At 42.9% G+C, this 20,893-nt stretch overlaps 1 protein-coding gene across 2 annotated transcripts in view; it reads left to right on the top strand.

Moving 5' to 3' along the window:
* The window catches only part of LOC125446489 (complement factor B-like), a 43,284-nt gene that overhangs the window by 11,416 nt on the left and 10,975 nt on the right, over positions 1-20,893 (top strand). For both annotated transcript variants that reach the window (XM_048520098.2, XM_048520099.2), the window contains 7 exons: positions 2,580-2,713; positions 3,312-3,459; positions 7,965-8,096; positions 8,883-8,975; positions 11,657-11,794; positions 18,069-18,166; positions 20,510-20,624. In XM_048520098.2, the coding sequence (XP_048376055.2) occupies positions 2,580-2,713; positions 3,312-3,459; positions 7,965-8,096; positions 8,883-8,975; positions 11,657-11,794; positions 18,069-18,166; positions 20,510-20,624 (858 nt within the window). The remainder of the gene's footprint in view (positions 1-2,579; positions 2,714-3,311; positions 3,460-7,964; positions 8,097-8,882; positions 8,976-11,656; positions 11,795-18,068; positions 18,167-20,509; positions 20,625-20,893) is intronic.

The raw sequence follows: 20,893 nt of genomic DNA on the forward strand, positions 1-20,893 counted from the left end.
CGAAAATGAGGTGTGTTCCTCCAGCTCATGTTGGGCTTGGCTGGAACGCTGCAGCGAGCCAGAGACAGAGATGTTGACCTGGGAACAAGGTAGTATGTAAAAGCCACCATCAGTTCTGAGGAGGGGTCACCTGACCCGAAACATTATCTCTGTTTTTTCCATCACAGATGCTGCCAGACCTGCTGGGCTTTTCCAGCAACTTTGTTTTTGTACACACATTCATACACGGGTAAGATAAAACAACGCAGGACTACGGATACATGTTTGGGGAAATAAATCTGAAGAACAGCAAATAAGTCAATGGTATGAATATGTTGACTTTTCACAGTTCTTTTGATTTGCTGTTGATGAGACCTAATTACGGAAAGTTACAGAATAATTGAAGGTCTTCAAACCCAATTTCAGATTCTGATGAGAAACAGTTAAAAGCCCTGATATTTAAAAATTCATGAGATTTTCAAACTACTCCATTGACAGAGAGTGAATGTTTTTTGCTTTAAGGTTTGTCTCTTACTGACTAAAGCAGAGAAAGTCGTTCTCTCCTGCAAGTTCCGTCAACTACTCACACCTTAGATCTGTGAAAACACATAGCACGTGACACTAGAAACTGTTCCTAGCAACAAACAGCACGGATCCTAGACTTTTTTTTAAGTCTGCCTGACCAACAGTTGTAAACCATAAACTTTATGTTTTACATCTCTCTCAAATCTTTATTGGACTTGTTCTCCCAAATTGATCTGCTTTTAGCGTAAACAGAAGATGATCCACAGTTCACTTTGACCTTTTCCAAGAATCATGATAAAGCCTCTTCAACCAAGAAATGTCCAAACAGTTCCTTATTCTACTTTCTTGTAGTCCATTAATATACGTGTATTCTAATGTGTGGAATCTATGTATTCACAATCTGTCTAAACACAACCTTAAATGGATTCAATGGCCCAGACTGCCCACTCTGAGGAAAAACAATTCAAAGACTGATGATCCCCAGATGATTCTCCTCATCTCCATATTAAACAAGAGACCCATGAGCAAACAACTAAAATAAAACTGTTTAAGGAGCTAAAACAGAACAAATGTTTAAATATTTTCTGTAATGTAATATTCAGATTTTTAGAAGTGAAATATGTCAATGAGATTGGGGAGAGCATGGCAGTCTGGTATTGAGATATTGGATCAGCCATGATCATATTGAATGGTGGAGCAAACTCAGTGGGCTAAATGGTCTACTCTTGCTCCAAGTTCTTTATGTTTTCTCTAAGTTTTCTCCTGGATTGTGCAATCCCTTTCTGACTGCTCCAATGATCAAAATGCTCCTACTTTCGAATATTTTATTTGTTCCTATTTGAACCACAATCTATCACAGAAACAGTGCACATTGAGCTCACTGGGAGCTGAGGAGCAGGAACAGACTGGACTATCAATCAGTTGGATCATGGATGCAGTATAACTAAACTCCATCCAATCACCAAGGCCCCTCGAACCCATATATCCTTACTCAATAAAACATCTATCCCTATCAGAGAACAAAGAACTGTGGGTACTGAAGATCTAATACAAGTTTCTGAAGCAGGCTCACCGGACTTGAAACGGTGACTCTGCTTTGTCCACAGATGCTGCCAGACCTGCTGAGTTTCTCCAGCAATTACCATTTTTGTTAGACAACATCAATCCCACTCAGTTTTGAGATTTTCCTGCCAACCCTCAGTCTACATGAATAGCTCTTTCACGGAGAGTGTTCCAGGTTTCCGCTTGTTTTTGTGTGGCCTTTCACCACATCAGTGGGCGTCAAAGTCAATATTCCATTAAGTTCGAGGGGTTCTTGCTGTTCACTTACTTGAATTGGAATGGGTTTGGTCAACTTAACCCTGACTTGTATGTGGGCCTGGGGCTAGGGGTAGCAAATTCTGATTGGACTTCTCCCTGGTAATTGCATCATATGACCTTTGATGTCCAACCACCTCACCCCGTCCAGTGTGACTCCAGACAAGTGCAATGTGGCTGACTCTTAACTGCCCTCCAAGATAGCCAAGTAAACCTCTCAATTCAGGGGCAAATAGGAACGGCCAACAAAGGCTGGGTCTTGTCAGCAATGTCCACATCCATGAAGGAATAAAGAAAGCAAATATCACTAACCAACAAAACTATTTAAAGAAAATAGATTGAAAGTAAAACATCAAGCTTGTTTTAGGGCCTCAGCCATTGTTCTCCTGAGCTTTGCTCACAGTCGCGACTAGCGAGATTTTCTTTTCAATGGTTAAAGACTGGATAACAACAGATGGTTGAGAACCCCACTGGGGTCCTATCGCCTGCCTTCATCCAAAGGCAGATGGACACTGGTGGGGGACGGATATGATCTTTGACCTTTGCCACTGTGCAGCAGAGAAATGCTGACAGATTTACCTCAATAATGTAAATGGTGTGGTGGGAGATGCAGAGGGCACCAGAGGGGCATAGGCCTTGGAAAACTCAATCTCCCTTGGATTTGGGTGGGTATCTTCTAATCTATGGAACCCTCCCACTTCCAGTGAGCACCAATGTAACCCCTATCGTTCTAACTTTAACTGTCTCTTCCTCCACAGCATCCACCGCCCGCAGAATTATCCTTGCAAAGGATACACCGCTTCATATATACATGCTTCTAGATGCTTCCGAAAGTGTTGGTGAGGCCAACTTCGAGAAAGCCAAAAATGTCATAAAGAACCTCATTGACAAGGTAATGGAACAAATTACTACCATAAAGTTTCAAAATGGCCTTCAGTGTAGTTTTAAACAGAAAAGCAAGGGTTTCATGGTTTTATTTCCTGTTCTGCAATACTTGGGACATTATTACCTCAGGATTAAGCAGCCTCACTTGAACCCTACCTACTGCTTTAAACCTTTCCAACTGCCTTGACCACGAACACTCAATAGCGGCACTGTGCACAATCTACAAGATGCTCTGCAGAAATTCACCAAGGCTCCTTAGACACCACCTTCCAAATCTGGACCTCTGCAATCCAGAGAGACGAGGTCGGCAGATGCATGGTGCCATCATCACCTGCAAATCCCCTTCCAGGCCACCCTCAATCCTGGTTTGGAAATATATTGCTGTTCCTTCACTGCCTCTGGAACAAAATCCTCGAACTCCCTTCCACATTGCACTGAGTGTACATGCACCATGTGATTCAAGAAGGCAGCTCACCACCACCTTCTCAGCGGCAGTTAAGGTTGGTCGACAAACTTTCTCAGCAAGGCTCACATAAAAAAAGAGGTGATTTTTATTATCTTTATTATACCCTTGCATTGTGATTTATTTTTATTTTACCTCATAGATTGCAAGTTTTGACGTTCGACCCAAATTTGGAGTTGTATCGTATGCATCGGAACCAATAACAATCTCTAACATCAATGAACAAGAGACAGCCAACGCTGATGAGGTCATTTATCTGTTAGAAAATGCAGAAGAGGCAAAGTATGAAGGTGAGTTAAGGGTTGGAATGCAATTGCTCATCAATTAATGGCCTAATAATGTAAGAAATAGGAGCAGATGTAGGGCATTCAGCCCCTTGAGCATGCTCTGCTGTTCTAAATCAGCTTTACATCCTGCATGATGCTCATGGCTTTCAGTTCTCTTGGTGTCCAAAAAGATGCTCTGTAAATCATTCGCCTAATCTAGTCTGCACTTGACAGAAACAAGCAAGATCAGAGGTTGCATCACGGAAAAATCAGAGGGCCAACTCCCATTCCACCACAAACTTGTGGGGTGCCATTCTAATTTCGCTCATTCAACATAAACTGGGATAAAACCAGTTCTCTGTCTCCCTGTCCCCACTCCCTGCCTATGCTTCTCAACATTGTCCTGAGGCCTGGGTCCCCCAGAGTTACTCTCCCCTCTGTCTCTTCTTCTCCTGACAGCTGTCGGTCACTAGCTACTCGCCCCCTCTGCATTCGTCAACCTGCAGAGATGCGACACATCGCTGCTGCTCTGCTCTAGCCAATATCGCCACCCCTCAACCCCGAGATGCAAGTTTTACTACAGACGAATGAAGGCCTATTTTGGTCACGTCTAGAGTAAAGTGTTCAGTTCTGTATTGAAAGGATTTTCTGATTGTCGGTCATCCTGAGCTGAAACATGAATTGTTTCTCTCTTCACAGATACTGAGCATTTTCTGCAGTTTTTCTTTCCTCTGTTTTTATTAAAGGATGCAAGGAGGCATAGCAGTAAATTCACTGGACTAGTGATCCAGATCTCCATTCTAACGTTCTGGGGAGATGGGTTCAAAACGCACCATGGCAAATGGTGAAACTTCAATGTAATACAAGTCTGGAATAAAAATTTTGGTTGAATAGTGACAACAATCTGTCAATTGTTGTTTTAAAAAAAACCCATCTGGTTCATTAATCTTTTATAATGCAGGAAATTTGCCATCCATACCCAGTCTAGGCTATGTAAGACCTCAGACCCACTGCAATGTATTGCCTCTTAACCACCCTCTGGGTAATAAATATTGGCCTGGCCAATGACACTCACGTCCCCTAAATTTAAAAAAAAGTGGAAAGGAGTGGAGCTCAGATTTACTGGAACAATACTGGTCCTGTTGAGGATCTTGAGGAAAATGTTATTGTAACTGGCTGGTATTTGGTAGGAATATTGTTGTTAATCAGATGATTCAATTGAAACCCAGGCCCTGGAACAAAAATTGATCAGGAATGAACCTTTTCCACTGATGGCTAAGGCCAGAACAATGGCAACTAACCTGGAATCGGAGCCAACTTGTCTAGGCAAGGAGTTAGGAAATGCAATATTCAGAATTGTACAATTGGTACAGCATAGAAAAGGTCTGTTTGTCTCACTGTGTCCATGTCAGCTCTCCACCCCTGTATCATTGCCCTGCAAAATTTTCCTTTCCAGAAAATGATCGTATTCTCTTCTGAAAACTGCAATTGGATCTGCCTCCATGGCACTCTCGGGCAATGCATTAAAAGTCCTGACCAAATGAAAACAGAAAACGCAGCAGGTCTGGCAGAATCTGTGCAGAGAAAAAAATCAAGTTAATACTTCGAGTGCAATCTGAAGTACAGTCAGACCAATACAAACATTAAATTTGGTTCTCTCTCCACAGATGGCGCCAGTCCTGCTGAGTTTCCATAACTCCTTCTGTTTCTATCATCTAATCTCCTATAACTGGCATATTTTGCTTTTATTAATTGTCCTAATCAGTCATTGGGCCATAAAGATATCCTCCCCCCACTCGCCTCCATTTCACATATTGCCATACAGCACAGAAACAGATCCTTTGGTCCAACTCATCCGCAGCATCCAGGCATTCCAATCTGATCTAGTCCCATTTGCCATCATTTGGCCCATATCCCTCTAAACCCTTCCCATTCGTATACCCATCCTGATGCCTTTTAAATGTAATTGCACTGTCTCCACCACTTCTTTTTGCAGCTGGTTCCATACATGCACCACCCTCTGCGTGAAAAAGCCACCCCTCAGTTCTTTTAAATCTTTCTCCTTAAACTTATGATCTCTAGTTTTGCACTCCTCCATCCTAGGAAAAAGACCTTGGCTATTCATCCTATCCATGCCCCTCAGTATTTTATAAATCTCTATGAGATTACCCATCACTCTGCGATGCCCCAGGGAAAAAGCCCTAGCCCATTCAACCTAGCCCTGTAGCTCAAATGGCCCAGTCCCAGAAACATGCTTGTAAATATTTTCTGCACCATCTCACATTTAACAACATTCTTCCTATGGAAGGGTGACCAGAATTGTAGACAGTATTCCAAAATTGGCCTCACCAGTGCCCATGCTTCCTTCTTTTGCCACTCACCTTAGACATGGAGCCTCTGGTTCACAATTCTTCCACCAATGGGAACAATTTGTACCTGTTCACACCCATCGTGACTGTGATCACTGTTATCAATTCTCTTCTCAACCTTCCCTTCACTGAAAAGAACAGGGCTTGGATGCTCCAGTGTTTCCTTTATTAATGGTAGCCCCTGACTCCCAGATGAGCAAGTTGGATAGCATCGCAGGCTCGGGGGTGGGGGCGGGAGGAGTGTGGTTCTGGTGTGAATAGCCTACTCCTTGCTTAAGTTGAGAGACAAGTGCACAAACGCCCCAGATTTTTAACCTGACCCACTCGGGGTGAAATGGCGAGGTGCAGATGCACAACTTACCCTCCATTAGATTCTGTTGGCCACTGAAGAGAGTTATGGACCAGACCGGACCAGACCAGACTGGACCTCTTCAATATATCTTAAGAACACAGCCTAGAGGTAAATGTGAAGTGCTGTGCTCCAGATGCAATGTGAATGGTCAAACTACTCGATGTTAAGCAAAACACAATTTATTCAAACAGTATATTTAAAATCTAGGAGGAAAAAGCATCAAGAGAAGATTCAGAGAAGATAGCAGCTAGGATGCACTTACTGAAGCTTCCAAGTCTTTTGAGACCCCAAAGGACTCTGCTCAAAACTAACCCAAATAACTAAAACAAGTAGGGAGCCTGGTTTGTCAGGGCCCCACCCAGGCTGCTTCTATTGTTTCCACTTTTAAAAAAAACTCCAAGGCCTACAAATTGTTTGTTTTCTTAGAGACAGCTCAGTACCTCTGCCTTATAACCTCGTCTCCAGAAAATAAAGACAAAATAACTTCTTAAAATGACAGCATTTTCACAAGAATTGTCTCCTCTAAATAGTGACAACACAAACTTGGCGTCACGGAGGTGCCTGGGGGAAGCAACTGTTGGGCCTACATTGGGTTAGAGTTAGTGTACAAATTACCTGCTGTGAAACTATGGACCTCAAGGTCTTCTTTATCCCATTATAAAATGTAGAAGCAAAAGCAGAAGTTGATGGAAAAGGTCTGCAGGTCTGGCAGCATCTGTGAAGAGAAATCAGAGAGTTAACGTTTCGGGTCCGATGACACTTCGTCTTGAAGGTCCTTCTGAAACATTAACTCTGATTTCACTGCACCGATGCGGCCAGATGGGCTGAGCTTTTCCAGTTTTCACTTCTGATTTACAGCATCTGCAACTCTTTTGGTCTTTATAAAATGTAAAACATAAAACCCCCACCTGTATTTTGCTATGGGTATCACACCACACAATAGATGCTATTCTCCCATCTGACTGGGGAACATAGAACAAGGCATCAGGATAATGGGCGATTACTTAGGATTGAAATAAGGAGAAGGTTCTTCACTTAAAGGGTTGTGAATCTTTGTAATCCTCCAATTCTGCAGTATGTGGATGCCCCACCATTTGAGTATATTTAAGTCTGTAATGTACAGGTTTTTGAATATTTCAGGGAATCTAGGGATACAGGCAGTGGGCTGGCAAAAGGAGTTCTGATTTATGGTCATACTCAATAGTGGAACCAGTCTTCACGATCTACTTCTGCTTCTACTTATATTTCCAACAGAGAATAAATTGGCCTTAGAAGGCTCTAGCTCTTATTCAACAGAACAGGACTGGACAGGGTAACTATAGAAAGAATGTTCCTGATGACTGGGAAGTCCAGCACCAGGGATCACCATCTGGCGATATAAGTTTTGTCGTTTAGGACTGAGACGAGAAGTAATGTTTTCACACAAAGTGGTGAGCCTGTGGAATTCCTGGCTACAAAATATATTGAAGAAGGCATCAGATGTCGTTCTCAGCTTTAAATGGATCAGAGGGTATGAGGAGAAAGTAGAAACAAGATACTGAATTGGATGATCAGCCAGGATCACATTGAATGGCCAGCGATGTGAGGTGTAAATTATGTAAACTGAGATCAATAGATTTTTGTCGTGTAAGTGCTGTGGAAGTTAGTGGATGGAGTAAAGACTGGATTTCCCACTGTCTAATTGAAAGGTAGAACATGTTCAACGGCCTCCTGTTTTCTCTCTCTCCCCCTTTCCTCACCACCACTGAAACTTACTACACCACTTCATTAAAAAAATCAATTCTTGTCATTTATTCTTATGTTTGTAGTTCATGCTGACAAGAGAGGCACCAACATTCATGCAGCATTCAAGAAGGTGATGGAAATGATGGTCCTCTCAAAGATCATTTATAAGCATTCCTGGGAGGAGACAAGATTCGTCACCATATTATTTACAGATGGTGAGTACATTAGGATACTAGGGTAAAGTACCCAGGGTGTGGGTGGAAGGCAAGGGATGGGGCAGATTAACCTGACTGAAGTGTAATTGAACTACACCATACTGACCCTGAATGTTTGCAGTCATAATTGCCTATGGCCTCCCGGTTACAGCAGTCTGCTGGCTTGGATATGCCCATGTTACCAATATTCAACATCCTCCCCTCATCTGTTTTCTCTCCTCTACCCACCCTTCCCCACCACCACCACCCTCAACTATCACTTAGTGAGCACTATAGCTGTAATATCATGCAGATCATCTTAAATATCCCTTCCTGCCACCACCAATGCACACTGGCAGCACTATGTGTGTGCATCATCTACAAGGTGCATTGCAGCAACTCACCAAAGCCCCTGCCAGCACACTTTGCAAACCTGCAGTCTCCACTATCTGGAAAGGCAAGGGCAACAGATGAATGAGAACACCATCCCCTCCCTTCCAAACTGCACACCAATCAAACTTGGAAGTATTTTGACTGTTCCTGAATCGTTGCTGCAGCACCCTTCCCAAGTCCTCCATGAGTATAGCTGCAATGGACTAGATGGACTGTAGTGGTTTGTAAACATGGCTCATTACCATCTGCTTCGGGGCAATGAGGGATGGGCAATAAATGCTGACCTTGCTGGTGGCATTCACGGATGAATAAAAGAAATTGATTGAGGGAGCTGCGACATATTTTGGGATACCCTCAATCAGGTGCTGCTCAATGGTGAATTGTACATTACTGAGACCTTCTTTGGTGTTACAGGAAAATCGAACATGGGAGGGGACCCCAGGACAGCAGTTAGAGAAATAAAGGACTTTGTTCTTGCACAAAATAAATCACTGATTGATTATCTTGGTGAGTATTCCCCATGCCAGTATTTTCATTTGATCCCAAGCCAAACTGAGGTCTGAAGCTACACGCCAAACATTTTCTAATAGAATTAATGTGTAGCATTTCATCTGTCTGCATCCTACCTATTAGCAGTCCCTACTTGTAAGTGCTTGAGGCACTTAATTAAGCAATGCCTCTACTGGTGTATCTTGGAAATATAATTAACCTGCCATTAAAAAGGCTGTTCAGAGGATCATTTCTAGGATAGATGCTTACACCTATTGCACTCAAAGCTTCCTCTTCTCTGCTGTCCATCTGTCAACAATTCATGATAGATAGGAAAGGAAGACGTCATTGCAATGAAATTGCTTTTTATCTCTGGAAACAGATACTTTTTCAGCCTTCTTACATTCATGGGTGATTCCAGAGGGACCAGCGAGTTGCACTTGTTCAATTTTTTAAAGCAGTTGTAAAACTAAACCCTGCAACTGTATACCAGTCAATTTAACTATAGTGGGCATGAAACTTCTAGAAACAGTAATTCAGGGCAAAATTAATTGTCTCATGAACGCGTGCAGGTTAATTAAAAGCAGGCATTGATTTTTTTTGCAAAAATTATGCTGAACCAAATTGCTGGAGTTTTTTTGATGAAGTAAAGAGGAGCGTCAATAAGGGTAAGGCTGTTCACGTATTATACATGGACTTTCAAAACAGGTTTGATACAATGCCACTAGACCTGTGAACAAAGTTTTGGCACATGAAATAAAAGAGCCAGCAGCAACATGAGCACAGAATTGGCTGAGTGACAGGAAACTGAGGGCATGATGGATGGATGATTTTCCAGCTGAAGATTTTGCTCCTGATGTTTTTCAAGACCCTGATGTACATTAATACCCTGAAGCTTGAGGTAGAGGCTGTAGTTTCAACATTGTTGAATGCTACAAAACTTGAAAGCATTGGCAACTGAGAGGAGGAGAGTTGAACATCAAAAGGACAAATTGATGAAGTAGAGACTGCCAAAGTGTTAAGGGCTTGCATGGAGAGGAATTTAAGCGTGTGCAAGAAAATTTTCTGATTCAGTGTGTTGAGTTACATACTAGAGAAGATGTAAAACTTGACCTACTCTGAGGAAGTAAGGCAGGGTAGCTGTCCGAGGTGGCAGTGGGGGGAGCACTTTGGGGCGAGTGACCATAATTCTATTAGTTTTAAAATAATGATGGAAAGGATGGATTGGATCTAAACATTACAGTTCTAAATTGGAGGAAGGCCAATTTTGATAGGATTAGGCAAGGAACTTTCAAAAGTTGATTGGGGTGGATATTTGCATGTAAAGGGACAATTGGAGAACGGGAAGCTTTCAAAAATGGAGGTGGCAGGACATGTTGTTGAGGTTAACAAGGCATACAGTATCCTGGGCTTTATTTGCAGGATCTTGGAGTACAGTCAAGAGCAAGCGGTTATACTGAACTTATATAAAACACTGCGTTTACCTCAGGTGGAGTATGGTATCCAGTCCTGAGCACTGCTTGGACTGTTTCGAAACCTGTTTCGAAAGTCCATGTATAATACGTGAACAGCCTTACCCTCATTGGCGCTCCTCTTTACTTCATCAAAAAACTCCAGCAATTTGGTTCAGCATAATTTTCGCAAAATAAATCAATGCCAGCTTTTAATTAACCTTAGGAAAGATGTGAAGATGTTAGAGAGGATCAGAAACAATTCATGAGAATTACTCCAGGAATTAAGGCTTTCCTTTGTGGAGAAGTTGGGAGTGGGATGGTTTTCCTTGGAGCAAAAACTACTAACGAGTGAGACTTGACAGTGATTTTTGAAATCATGACAGTTCTAGACAGATAGACAGAGAGTAGCTATTCTCACTCATGAAACAATAGAGAATGAATGGACATAGATTTACAACAATTCACAAAAGAAGCAGGAACAAGACAAGAGCAAACCTTTTCATTTGGCATGTAGTTAAGAGCCTGGAATGAATTGCTTGAGAATGAGCTGGACGCAGACTCAATCAATGCATTCTTAAGGAAGAAACTGCAGGAACACAGACAAATTGCCCATTCAGAGAGCTGAAGCAGGCAGGCATGATGGGCTGAATGGCCCCAATCTGGTTCTAGGGCATTAAGGCTATGTTTTGCTGACACAGACATACGCACGGCATTCATGGCTTTGTATTAAGTGCGTTCAAATTTCAGGGAACAGCGCCTGGAGTGGGAGGGGAAGGAGAAATCATGAGGGGGATATTGGGATCTGGGAAGGAATGGGGTTGGGATATTTGAGGCAATAAGGAAGGTCCATGGACTATTTCTTATTCCCAGTGGCAGGGTTCTCAAGTTCAAAACAAAATTGCATGTGCCCCACTAAGCTTGCACATCAATGTGTGATGCCACGTGCAAAATAACGTGCTGGCGTTAGAACTGTGTGTTCACCCAATGGACGTGCGTGTGGGTTTGCTTGCATTGTGTGTATCCGCAAATATTGTTATTAAGACAACAAAACAGTAGACCAATGATCAGATGCTTGCTGTTACATTGTCAGTGAAAAGTGTCTGTCAATGAGAAATGTTTTCACGTTAGACTTGTGAGGAAGTTTGTTCGGGCTGGTTTTACATCCAGGGATATTGAATTGCATAAACGTATTGTTCGTCCTCTGCTCCAGTGTCAATATTTCATCATCTAATTCTTGCTTTGCAGACATGTACTCTTTTGGGGTGTCAGATGATGCCAATATGCTGGAACTGAATGCACTATCATCTCAAAAACCTGACGAAAAACATTGCTTTATTGTTAAGAACACGTTGGATCTGATAAAAGCTTTTGATGATATATTAGGTATGCATTTCAGTTTCTTTGACAGTGTTCCCTTAATTAAGGCTCATGAAACAGTTTAATTCTGACTGAAGGTGCTCTTATCCTAGTTTGGAGTTGGCAGCGTGCAATATCCAGGCTGCTAGATTTGATCATCTTAATATCTCACAATTCAGTCAACAGTAGCTACACTACCAAAGAAGCAATGGTGTTAGAGGGGTTAGCATTACTGAAAGAAGATAAGATCCCAGGACCAGATGGGGTCTTGTCCAAAGATAAGGAAGTAAGAGTGGAATGAAATAAATGGTACTGGCCAGAATTTTCCAACCCTCTTTAGAGAGAAATAAGAAAGGAATGATCACTTTATTAGGATTATAAGATAGACCTATCCCCCCATCCCAAATAGGCAGTGGGATATTGAGAAACAAATTTGTAAGGAGATCTCTGTTGTCTGGAAGAATAATAGGGTGGTTATGGTAAGGGATTTTAACTTCCCAAACATAGATTGGGACTGCGATAGTGTTAAGGGCTTGGAAGGAGAGGAATTTAAGTGTGTACAAGAGCATTTTCTGATTCATTATTTGGAAGTACTCACTACAGAAGGTGTAAAACTTTACCTACTCTTGGGAAATAAGGCAGGGCAGGTGACTGAGGTGTCGGTGGAGGGAGCACTTTGGGGCCAGTGACCATAATTCTATTAGTTCTAAAATAGTAATGGAAAAGGATAGATTGGATCTAGAAGTTAAAGTTCTAAATTAGAGGAAGGCCAGTTTCAATGGTATTAGGCAAGAACTTTCAAAAGTTGATTGGGGGTGGATGTTCGTAGGTAAAGGGATAACTGGAAAATGGAAAGCCTTGAAAAATGAGATAATGAGAATCCAGAGACAGTGCATTCCTGTTAGGGTGAAGGGCAAGGCTGGTAGGTGTAGGAAATGCCGGATGACTAGAGAAATTGAGATTTTGGTTAAGAATAAGAACGAAGCATATGTCATGTACAGACAGCAAAGATCAAGTGATTCCCAAGACGTGTACAAAGATAGTAGGAATATATGTAACAGGGAAATCAGGAGGGCAAAAAAGGGACATAAGATAGCTTTGGTAAATTGGTTAAAGGAAAATCCAAAGGGAGCCTACAAAATCTCAAAGGACAGAAGGATAACTAGGGCAAGTATAGGGCTCCTTAAAGATCAGCAAGGCGATCTATGTGTGGAACGGCAGGAGGTGGGGGAGATACTAATTGAGTATCTTGCATCAGTGTTTCAAATTGGAGCATTAGTGACTGAGGCATGTCATTATAAAGGTTTTTAAAATCATGAGGGGTGTGGATCAGGTGAACGGCCATGACCTTTTTCCCAGGCTAGGGAAAACTAGATAGCACAGGTTTAAGGTGAGAAGGGAAAGTTATAAAAGGGACTTAAGGCTAAACCTTTTCATGCAGAGGGTGGTGTGTGTATGGAATGAGCTACCAGAGGAAGTGGTGGAGATGAGTACGATTACAATATTTAGAAGGCATCTGGATGGGTATATGAATAGGAAGGGTTTAGAGGAATATTGGCCAAATGCTGCCAAGTGGGACCAAATTAATTTAGGATATCTGCTTGACATGGTAAGTAAATGAATGTAGGGAAGTATTTAGTATCATAGAGATGTACAGGATGGAAACAAACCCTTCCGTCCAACTCATCCATTCCAACTCTCCCATTTGCCAGCATTTGGCCAATATCCCTCAAAACCCTTACTACTCATGTGACCATCCAGATGCCTTCCAAATGTTGTAATTGTACCGGCTTCCAACACTTCCTCTAGCAGCTCATTCCATATATGCACCGCCCTCTGCAGGAAAAGTTGCCCCTTAGGTCCCTTTTAAATCTTGCCCCTCTCACGTTAAACCTATGCCGTCTAGTTTTCGACTCCCCCATCCCAGGGAAAAGACTTTTGATACTTCCTCTATCCATGTCACTTGTGATTTTATAATTCTCTATGAGATCACCCCTCAGCCTCTGACATTCCAGGGAAAATAACCCTGTCTATTCAGTCACTTCCAAGATCTCAACCCGGGCAACATCCTTGTAAATCTTTTCTGAACTCTTTCAAGTTTCACAACATCCTTCCTAGAGCAGGGAGACCAAAATTGCATGCAGCATTCCAGTAATGGCCTAACCAATGTCCTATACAGCCACTACATGCCCTCCCAACTCCTATACTCAATGCACTGATTAATAAATGCAAGCATGCCAAATGTCTTCTTCACTATCCCATCTACCTGCAACTCCACCATCAGGGAACTATGAACCTGCACTCCAAGCACTCTGTTCATCAACGTTCCCCAGGACCTTACCATTAAGTATATAAGAATTGCCCTGATTTGCCTTTCCAAATTGCAGCACCTCATGTTTATCTAAATTAAACTCCATCTGCCACTCCTCAGCCCATTGGCCCATCTAATCAAGATCCTGTTGTACTCTGATGTAAACTTCTTTGCTGTCCACTACACCTCCAATTTTGGTGTCATCTGCCAACTTTTAGTAACCATACTTCCTGTGTTCACATCCAATTCATTTATATAAATAATGAAAAGCAGTGGATCCAGCACTGATCCTTGTGGCACACCACTGGTCACAGGTCTCAAGTCTGAAAATCAACCTCTACCACCGCCTTCTATTTTCGAGCATTTTCTGTATCTTAATGGCTCGTTCTCCCTGTATTTCATATGATCTAACCTTGCTAACCAGTCTATGATGATGAACCTTTTCAAATGCCTTACTGAAGTCCATATAGATCACATCCACTGATCTGTCCTCATCAATCCTCTTTGTTACTGTTATCACTGAAATAACATCACAGAGGCCAGTATCCCATCAAAGGTCACCTTTTATTTGCACATAGAAAGCCCTTTACACTGATCCCCTTCCCTCAGAGCCATTTCTCAGAGTGAACAGGATGTCTGACACTCCTGTTCTTGTCTGTCAGCTAGAGCTCCCTGATTGGTCCAGATTAACAGCCCCAGTCGGGGAACTCATATTCCAAGAGATAATGGGAACTGCAGATGCTGGAGAATTCCAAGATAATAAAATGTGAGGCTGGATGAACACAGCAGGCCAAGCAGCATCTCAGGAGCACAAAAGCTGACGTTTCGGGCCTAGACCCTTCATCAGAGAGGGGGATGGGGAGAGGGAACTGGAATAAATAGGGAGAGAGGGGGAGGCGGACCGAAGATGGAGAGTAAAGAAGATAGGTGGAGAGAGTATAGGTGGGGAGGTAGGGAGGGGATAGGTCAGTCCAGGGAAGACGGACAGGTCAAGGAGGTGGGATGAGGTTAGTAGGTAGATGGGGGTGCGGCTTGGGGTGGGAGGAAGGGATGGGTGAGAGGAAGAACCGGTTAGGGAGGCAGAGACAGGTTGGACTGGTTTTGGGATGCAGTGGGTGGGGGGGAAGAGCTGGGCTGGTTGTGTGGTGCAGTGGGGGGAGGGGACGAACTGGACTGATTTAGGGATGCAGTGGGGGAAGGGGAGATTTTGAAACTGGTGAAGTCCACATTGATACCATATGGCTGCAGGGTTCCCAGGCGGAATATGAGTTGCTGTTCCTGCAACCTTCGGGTGGCATCATTGTGGCAGTGCAGGAGGCCCATGATGGACATGTCATCTCGAGAATGGGAGAGAGAGTGGAAATGGTTTGCGACTGGGAGGTGCAGTTGTTTGTTGCGAACTCTGACCTATCCCCTCCCTACATCCCCACCTATACTCTCTCCACCTATCTTCTTTACTCTCCATCTTCGGTCCGCCTCCCCCTCTCTCCCTATTTATTCCAGTTCCCTCTCCCCATCCCCCTCTCTGATGAAGGGTCTAGGCCCGAAACGTCAGCTTTTGTGCTCCTGAGATGCTGCTTGGCCTGCTGTGTTCATCCAGCCTCACATTTTATTATCTTCATATTCCAAGAGGTCTGGCTGACCTCTTTACAATCACTACATCTTAAGCCTGAGTAAAATACTGGGTCACTCTCAACAGGAGCAGGACATCCAGTTGTGGGTACAATCCTCTAAGAATTATGTGAAGGCACTGGAGAGGGTACAGAAACAATTCATGAGAATGGTTCCAGTGGAGAGGGATTTCCGTTATTTGCAGTAAATGGGGTTGTTCTCCTTGGAGAAGAGTGAACAGTTTTGTTAGAAATATTCAGAGTCATGAGGGATCTAGATAGAATAGATTCGGCGAAATCTGTTCTTATTGATGAAAGGATCAAGAACAAGAGAGCACAGATTCAAGGTGATTGGTGAAAACAAAAGTGGAGTTGACTAAGGAATACCTTTTCCAAAATGGCAAGTGTTTGAGAGCTGCATTTCACCGCACCATATGAGTGTGGTGGTGACAGCTGTCAAACATAATTAGATACACAGTGTAAAGAGAAAACATTTGCAGTGCTACAAGAAAGTAGACAGGAGTGGGGCTGCATTAATTAGACTTGCAGAGAGCTAGCATGGACTCGATGGGTCAAACGGCCTCCTTCTATGCTATAACCTTTCTATGATTCTATAACATTCCTTAATTTGTAATGAAATTGAAGGATAATTCAACCCTAATTAGTCAATGCTGCCCTGGGGAAAAGTCTCTGGCTATCGACTCTACCCATGCCTCTCATTACCTGGTACACCTCGATCAGGTCACCTCTCTTCCTCCTCCTCTCCAGTGAGAAAAGTCCAAGCTCAGTCAACCTCTCCTCGTAAGACAAGCCCTCCAGTCCAGGCAGCATCCTGGTAAACCTCCTTTGCACCCTCTCCAAAACCTCCACATCTTTCCTCTAATAGGGCGACCAGAACTGGACACAATATTCCAAGTGTGGTCTCACCAGGGTTTTGTAGGTGATAGTTATGTATTTTTAATATTAGGTACAGGAATGATTGGGAATTAGTTACTATTGTATAAAGAATGCTAGAATACTAGTTAGGTTCATCGTAGTTTGGATGCTAGTTTTCTTGGATATGAGCATGATTGAGTGCTGATTACTGTTTGGTTCAGGAGTAGTAGAGTATTAGTTATTATTGAGTGGGAATGACAACATAAATGATTACTGTTTGACTAAAGAATGATTGAGTTCCAGTTATTATTATGTATGGGATGTCTCTTTGTTCATTCATGGGATGTGGGTATCTCTGGTTAGGCCAGCAGTTATTGCTCAGCCTTAATTGACCCGGGGAAGGTGGTTGTAAGCTGCCTCCTTGAACCATTGCAGTCCTTGAGGTGAAAGGGCACCTTAGTAATGCTGTTAGGATGGGACTTCCAGGATTTTGATCCAGCAATAGTGAACGTATAGAGATGTAGTTACAAGTCAGGATCATGTGTGATTTTAGGAGTGGGCTTCCAGGAAGTCCCAATGCATTTGTTGTCCACGTCTGTCGAGGTACTGTTTCCGGAGTTCCTGTTGAAGGAGTAACTGGTGAGTTACTGCAGTATATCGTGTATAAATATGTATCAATAATGTATCGTGTATTGATAAACATGCGTACCACTAGGGATAAAAGGAGTGAATAGTTTGGCTGGTGATTGGTGGTGAGCCACGCAGCCTGCTTTGTTCTTTATTGTATCCAGCTTTTGGAGTGTTTTTGGAGCCACGCCGTCTGGGCGAGTGGGGAGTGTGCCATCACACTTCTGACTTGTGCTTTGCAGATGGTGGACAGGCATTGCAGAACAGAAGAAAGCTACTTGATGCAGAATTCCTCCCCTCTGAACCTTGCCTGAAACCACAGCATTTACATGGCTGCTTCAGTTCAATTTCTGGTTTGTTCTAGTCCCCAGAATGTTGATAATGGGGGATTCAGCAACAGTGAGACTATGAAATGTCAATGGGCAATGGTTAGGTTCTCTGCTGGAGATTGTCATTGTTATTGCCTGGCAAATGGGTGGCACAAATGTTACTTGTCACTTAGAAGCCAAAGCCTGGGTGTTGTTGTTCCAGTTATTGTTGCAGAAATGGTCGAATAGTAATTACTATTGAGAACAGAAGTAGATGAGAACATGTTACTGTTAAGTTTAGGAGTAGCTGAGTACTTTTACTGTGGAGTGTGGGAATGGTTGTGTCCTAGTTACTAGTGGACATGGTTATAGTTGAATATTGGGTGCATGAATGGTTGAATACTGATTGCTGCTGAGTATGTGAGTGATTGAGTAGTAATTACAATTGTATGTAGTGATATTTACTGACTTCTGTGACAGTTTGGTTTGTGACACCTCTTAAGCATCTTTATTAATCTTGCTTTGGTGATTGCTGTAATAACATGTGCTGCATCTCTGTACTTCTGCAGACCTTACCCAAATTGGCGATTTGTGTGGAGTTGCTGATGAAAATTCCGAGAATTCCTTCAGGAAGAGACACCCCTGGCATGTTCTCATGGAAATTCCTGTAGGTTTTACACATAATGACGGAAACATTAGGATATTATCAGGGTCTTGATACATTTTATCACTCTATCGCAGAAATATTCTCGTCCCAATCTCCTTGCAGGGTGGTTTGTTCCTGTATTAGGAAGTGTTTAAGTTAACCTGACAAAGCATTTTTAAAAAATCATTTAAAAGTCATGCAGGGGCCACTGACTGGGCCAACATTTATTTGTCCTTGAAAAGGTAGTGCTGAGCTGCCTTCTTGAACTGATGCAGTCCATCTGATGCACATCAAAGAGGAAGTTTCAGGATTTTTGACCCAGTGATATTGAAGGAAAAGGCAATATATTTAAAAATCGACACATTATGTATCTTGAAGGGAACATGATAGGAACATGATAGGAACAGGTGGTAGTGTTTCAAGTGTCTGCGGCCCTTATCCTTGTAGATTGTAATGGTGCATCTTGGTCCATTGCTGCTATTGAGCGCTGGTGGTGGAGTGAGTAAACATTTGTGGACGTGGTGCTTTTCAAGTGGCTGCTTTGCTTGTGCAGGAAACTGGAGAGTATTCCATCAATTGACAATAGTCATCATTAGTTTCTTGATTCCAGAGATTCATTGAATTCACATTCCACCCAGAATATTGCCTGGGTCTCTCGATTATAATCTAGCAATAATACAACTAGCTCATCACAATGGGGATACTGTTGAATCTTTAATATCCATTTATGCCATGAAAACTCCTGGAAATTAATGTTTTCCCAGGATTTTACAAATAAAATTTCCTTCCTCTTTTCCAAAAGCGTGATTATTTCTGAAAATCTAACTCCTGTTAATATTGGGAATCTACCCATATTTGACAACTTAGGGCAGTCCAGCAATATAGAGGCAACAACAGAATTACTAAGGCAAACAGAAAGTGCTGGAGAAACTCAGTAGCATCCTTAGCCTGTACGTGACTCCAGGCTCACATTAATGTGGTTGACTCTTAACTACCTTCTGAAAAGGCCTAGCAAGCCGTTCAGTAATATCAAACACTTAGAAAATCTCAAAGAAATGTGATTGGACTGACCACCCAGCCTTGACTTGTGCACTGAAAGCAACAACAGCAAACATAGCCCTGCAGCAACTTCCTTTCCAGCATCTGGAGGCTAGTGTTAAAATTGGGAGAGCTGTTCCACAGACTAGTCGAGCAACAGTCTGACATAGTCATACTCCTGGAATCATGCCTTACAGGTAACATCCAAGAGAGGACAGGTATGTCCTGTCCCACCTGCAGGACAGGCCTAGCAGAGATAGTGGCAGAGTGATATACTGTTGGGAAGGAATTACCCTCGGAGTCCTCAACATTGACTCCTGGCCCAAGAAGTTACGTGACATCAGGTCAAACATAGACAAGGAAACGTGCTGCTGATTACGCCGCACCATCTTCCCTAGGCTGATGAATTAGTACTCCTCCATGTTGAACAACATTTGGAGGAAGCACTGAGGGTAGCAAAGGCACAAATTGTACTCTAGTTGGTGTCTTCAGTGTTCATGTCCAAGAGCAACTGGCAGGACCACTAATGATCGAGCTGGTCGGGTCCCAAAGGATATAGCTGCTAGACTGGGTCTGCGATTGGTGCTGAGGGAACCAACAAGAGGAGCAAATACAGTATGACCTCATTGTCATCAGTCCGCCTGCTTTAGATACCTCTGTCCATGACAGTATCGGTAAGAAGGACGACTGCACAGTCCTTGTGGAGTTGAAATCCTGTCTTTGTACTGATTGCATCTTCCTTAGTGTTGTGTGGCATTGTAACAGAGTGGGGAAATTGATGATTACACGAGGTTCAGCACCGTATATTGACTCTCAGATACTGAAGCAGTCCTTTTTCAAATGCAACACAGCCTGGGCTATAGACATGCGACAGCAGGCAGGTCATTTTAAGACTAAGGTAAAGAGAAACTTCTTCAGGTGAAGTCTTTCACATTCTGTGGTCTGGCTTGCAACAATGTAGTTGACTCAAAAGGACCCTCTGACATATGCTAGATAACTACTCAGTTCGAGGTCAAGCAACATACCATTGAAGATTAGACAAACTAATGGAGATTGAAAATTTAGAGTTAAGATGTAAGATCAGCTATGAGCAATTTGGATGATGGAGCAGGCTTGGGCAGGCGTATGGTCTACTCGTGATCCGTTGCCTTCTTGACCCGCACCTCAATATTGTGTGTACTCTTCACTGCTCCCTCATCCTTTCATGCAATCCACTCCTCTATTGTCTGTGCCTTTTCATTCATCTGTACCTGTCCATCTCAAAGGCTCATTGTTTCACCTTGCCAATGAGGACCAGTAATGAGTGGTGCTCTTTTCACCATGCAGGGCGTCGGTAGTTGCAGTGGAGCCATCGTGTCCCCACAGTGGGTCCTGACAGCTGCTCATTGCTTGAAAGAAGTGCAGTCTAAGTTGGACATCGAAAAGATTACAGTGCAAGTTGGTAAGGGTTTTCTTTCCACTTCTCATCACCCAACCACATGAAAAGCTGAATGACCTCCTTCCAATGTTTAAAGGTGAAGATGTTCATGCACTAGGGAGCACTTCAGCTAGGCCACAGCTAGAGTGCTGTGTGGAATTCTGCTCACCATGGGAAGGATGTGATTGCCCTGAAGTTGATAGAGACAAGATACACCAGGACGTTGCTTCGAATGGAGCATTTTTGCCGTGAAAAGAGATTTGGTAAACTCAGAATGTTTTCTTTGGAGCAGA

This window comes from Stegostoma tigrinum, chromosome 34 (genome assembly GCF_030684315.1).
Source record: "Stegostoma tigrinum isolate sSteTig4 chromosome 34, sSteTig4.hap1, whole genome shotgun sequence".
NCBI classification, from domain to species: Eukaryota; Metazoa; Chordata; class Chondrichthyes; order Orectolobiformes; family Stegostomatidae; genus Stegostoma; species Stegostoma tigrinum.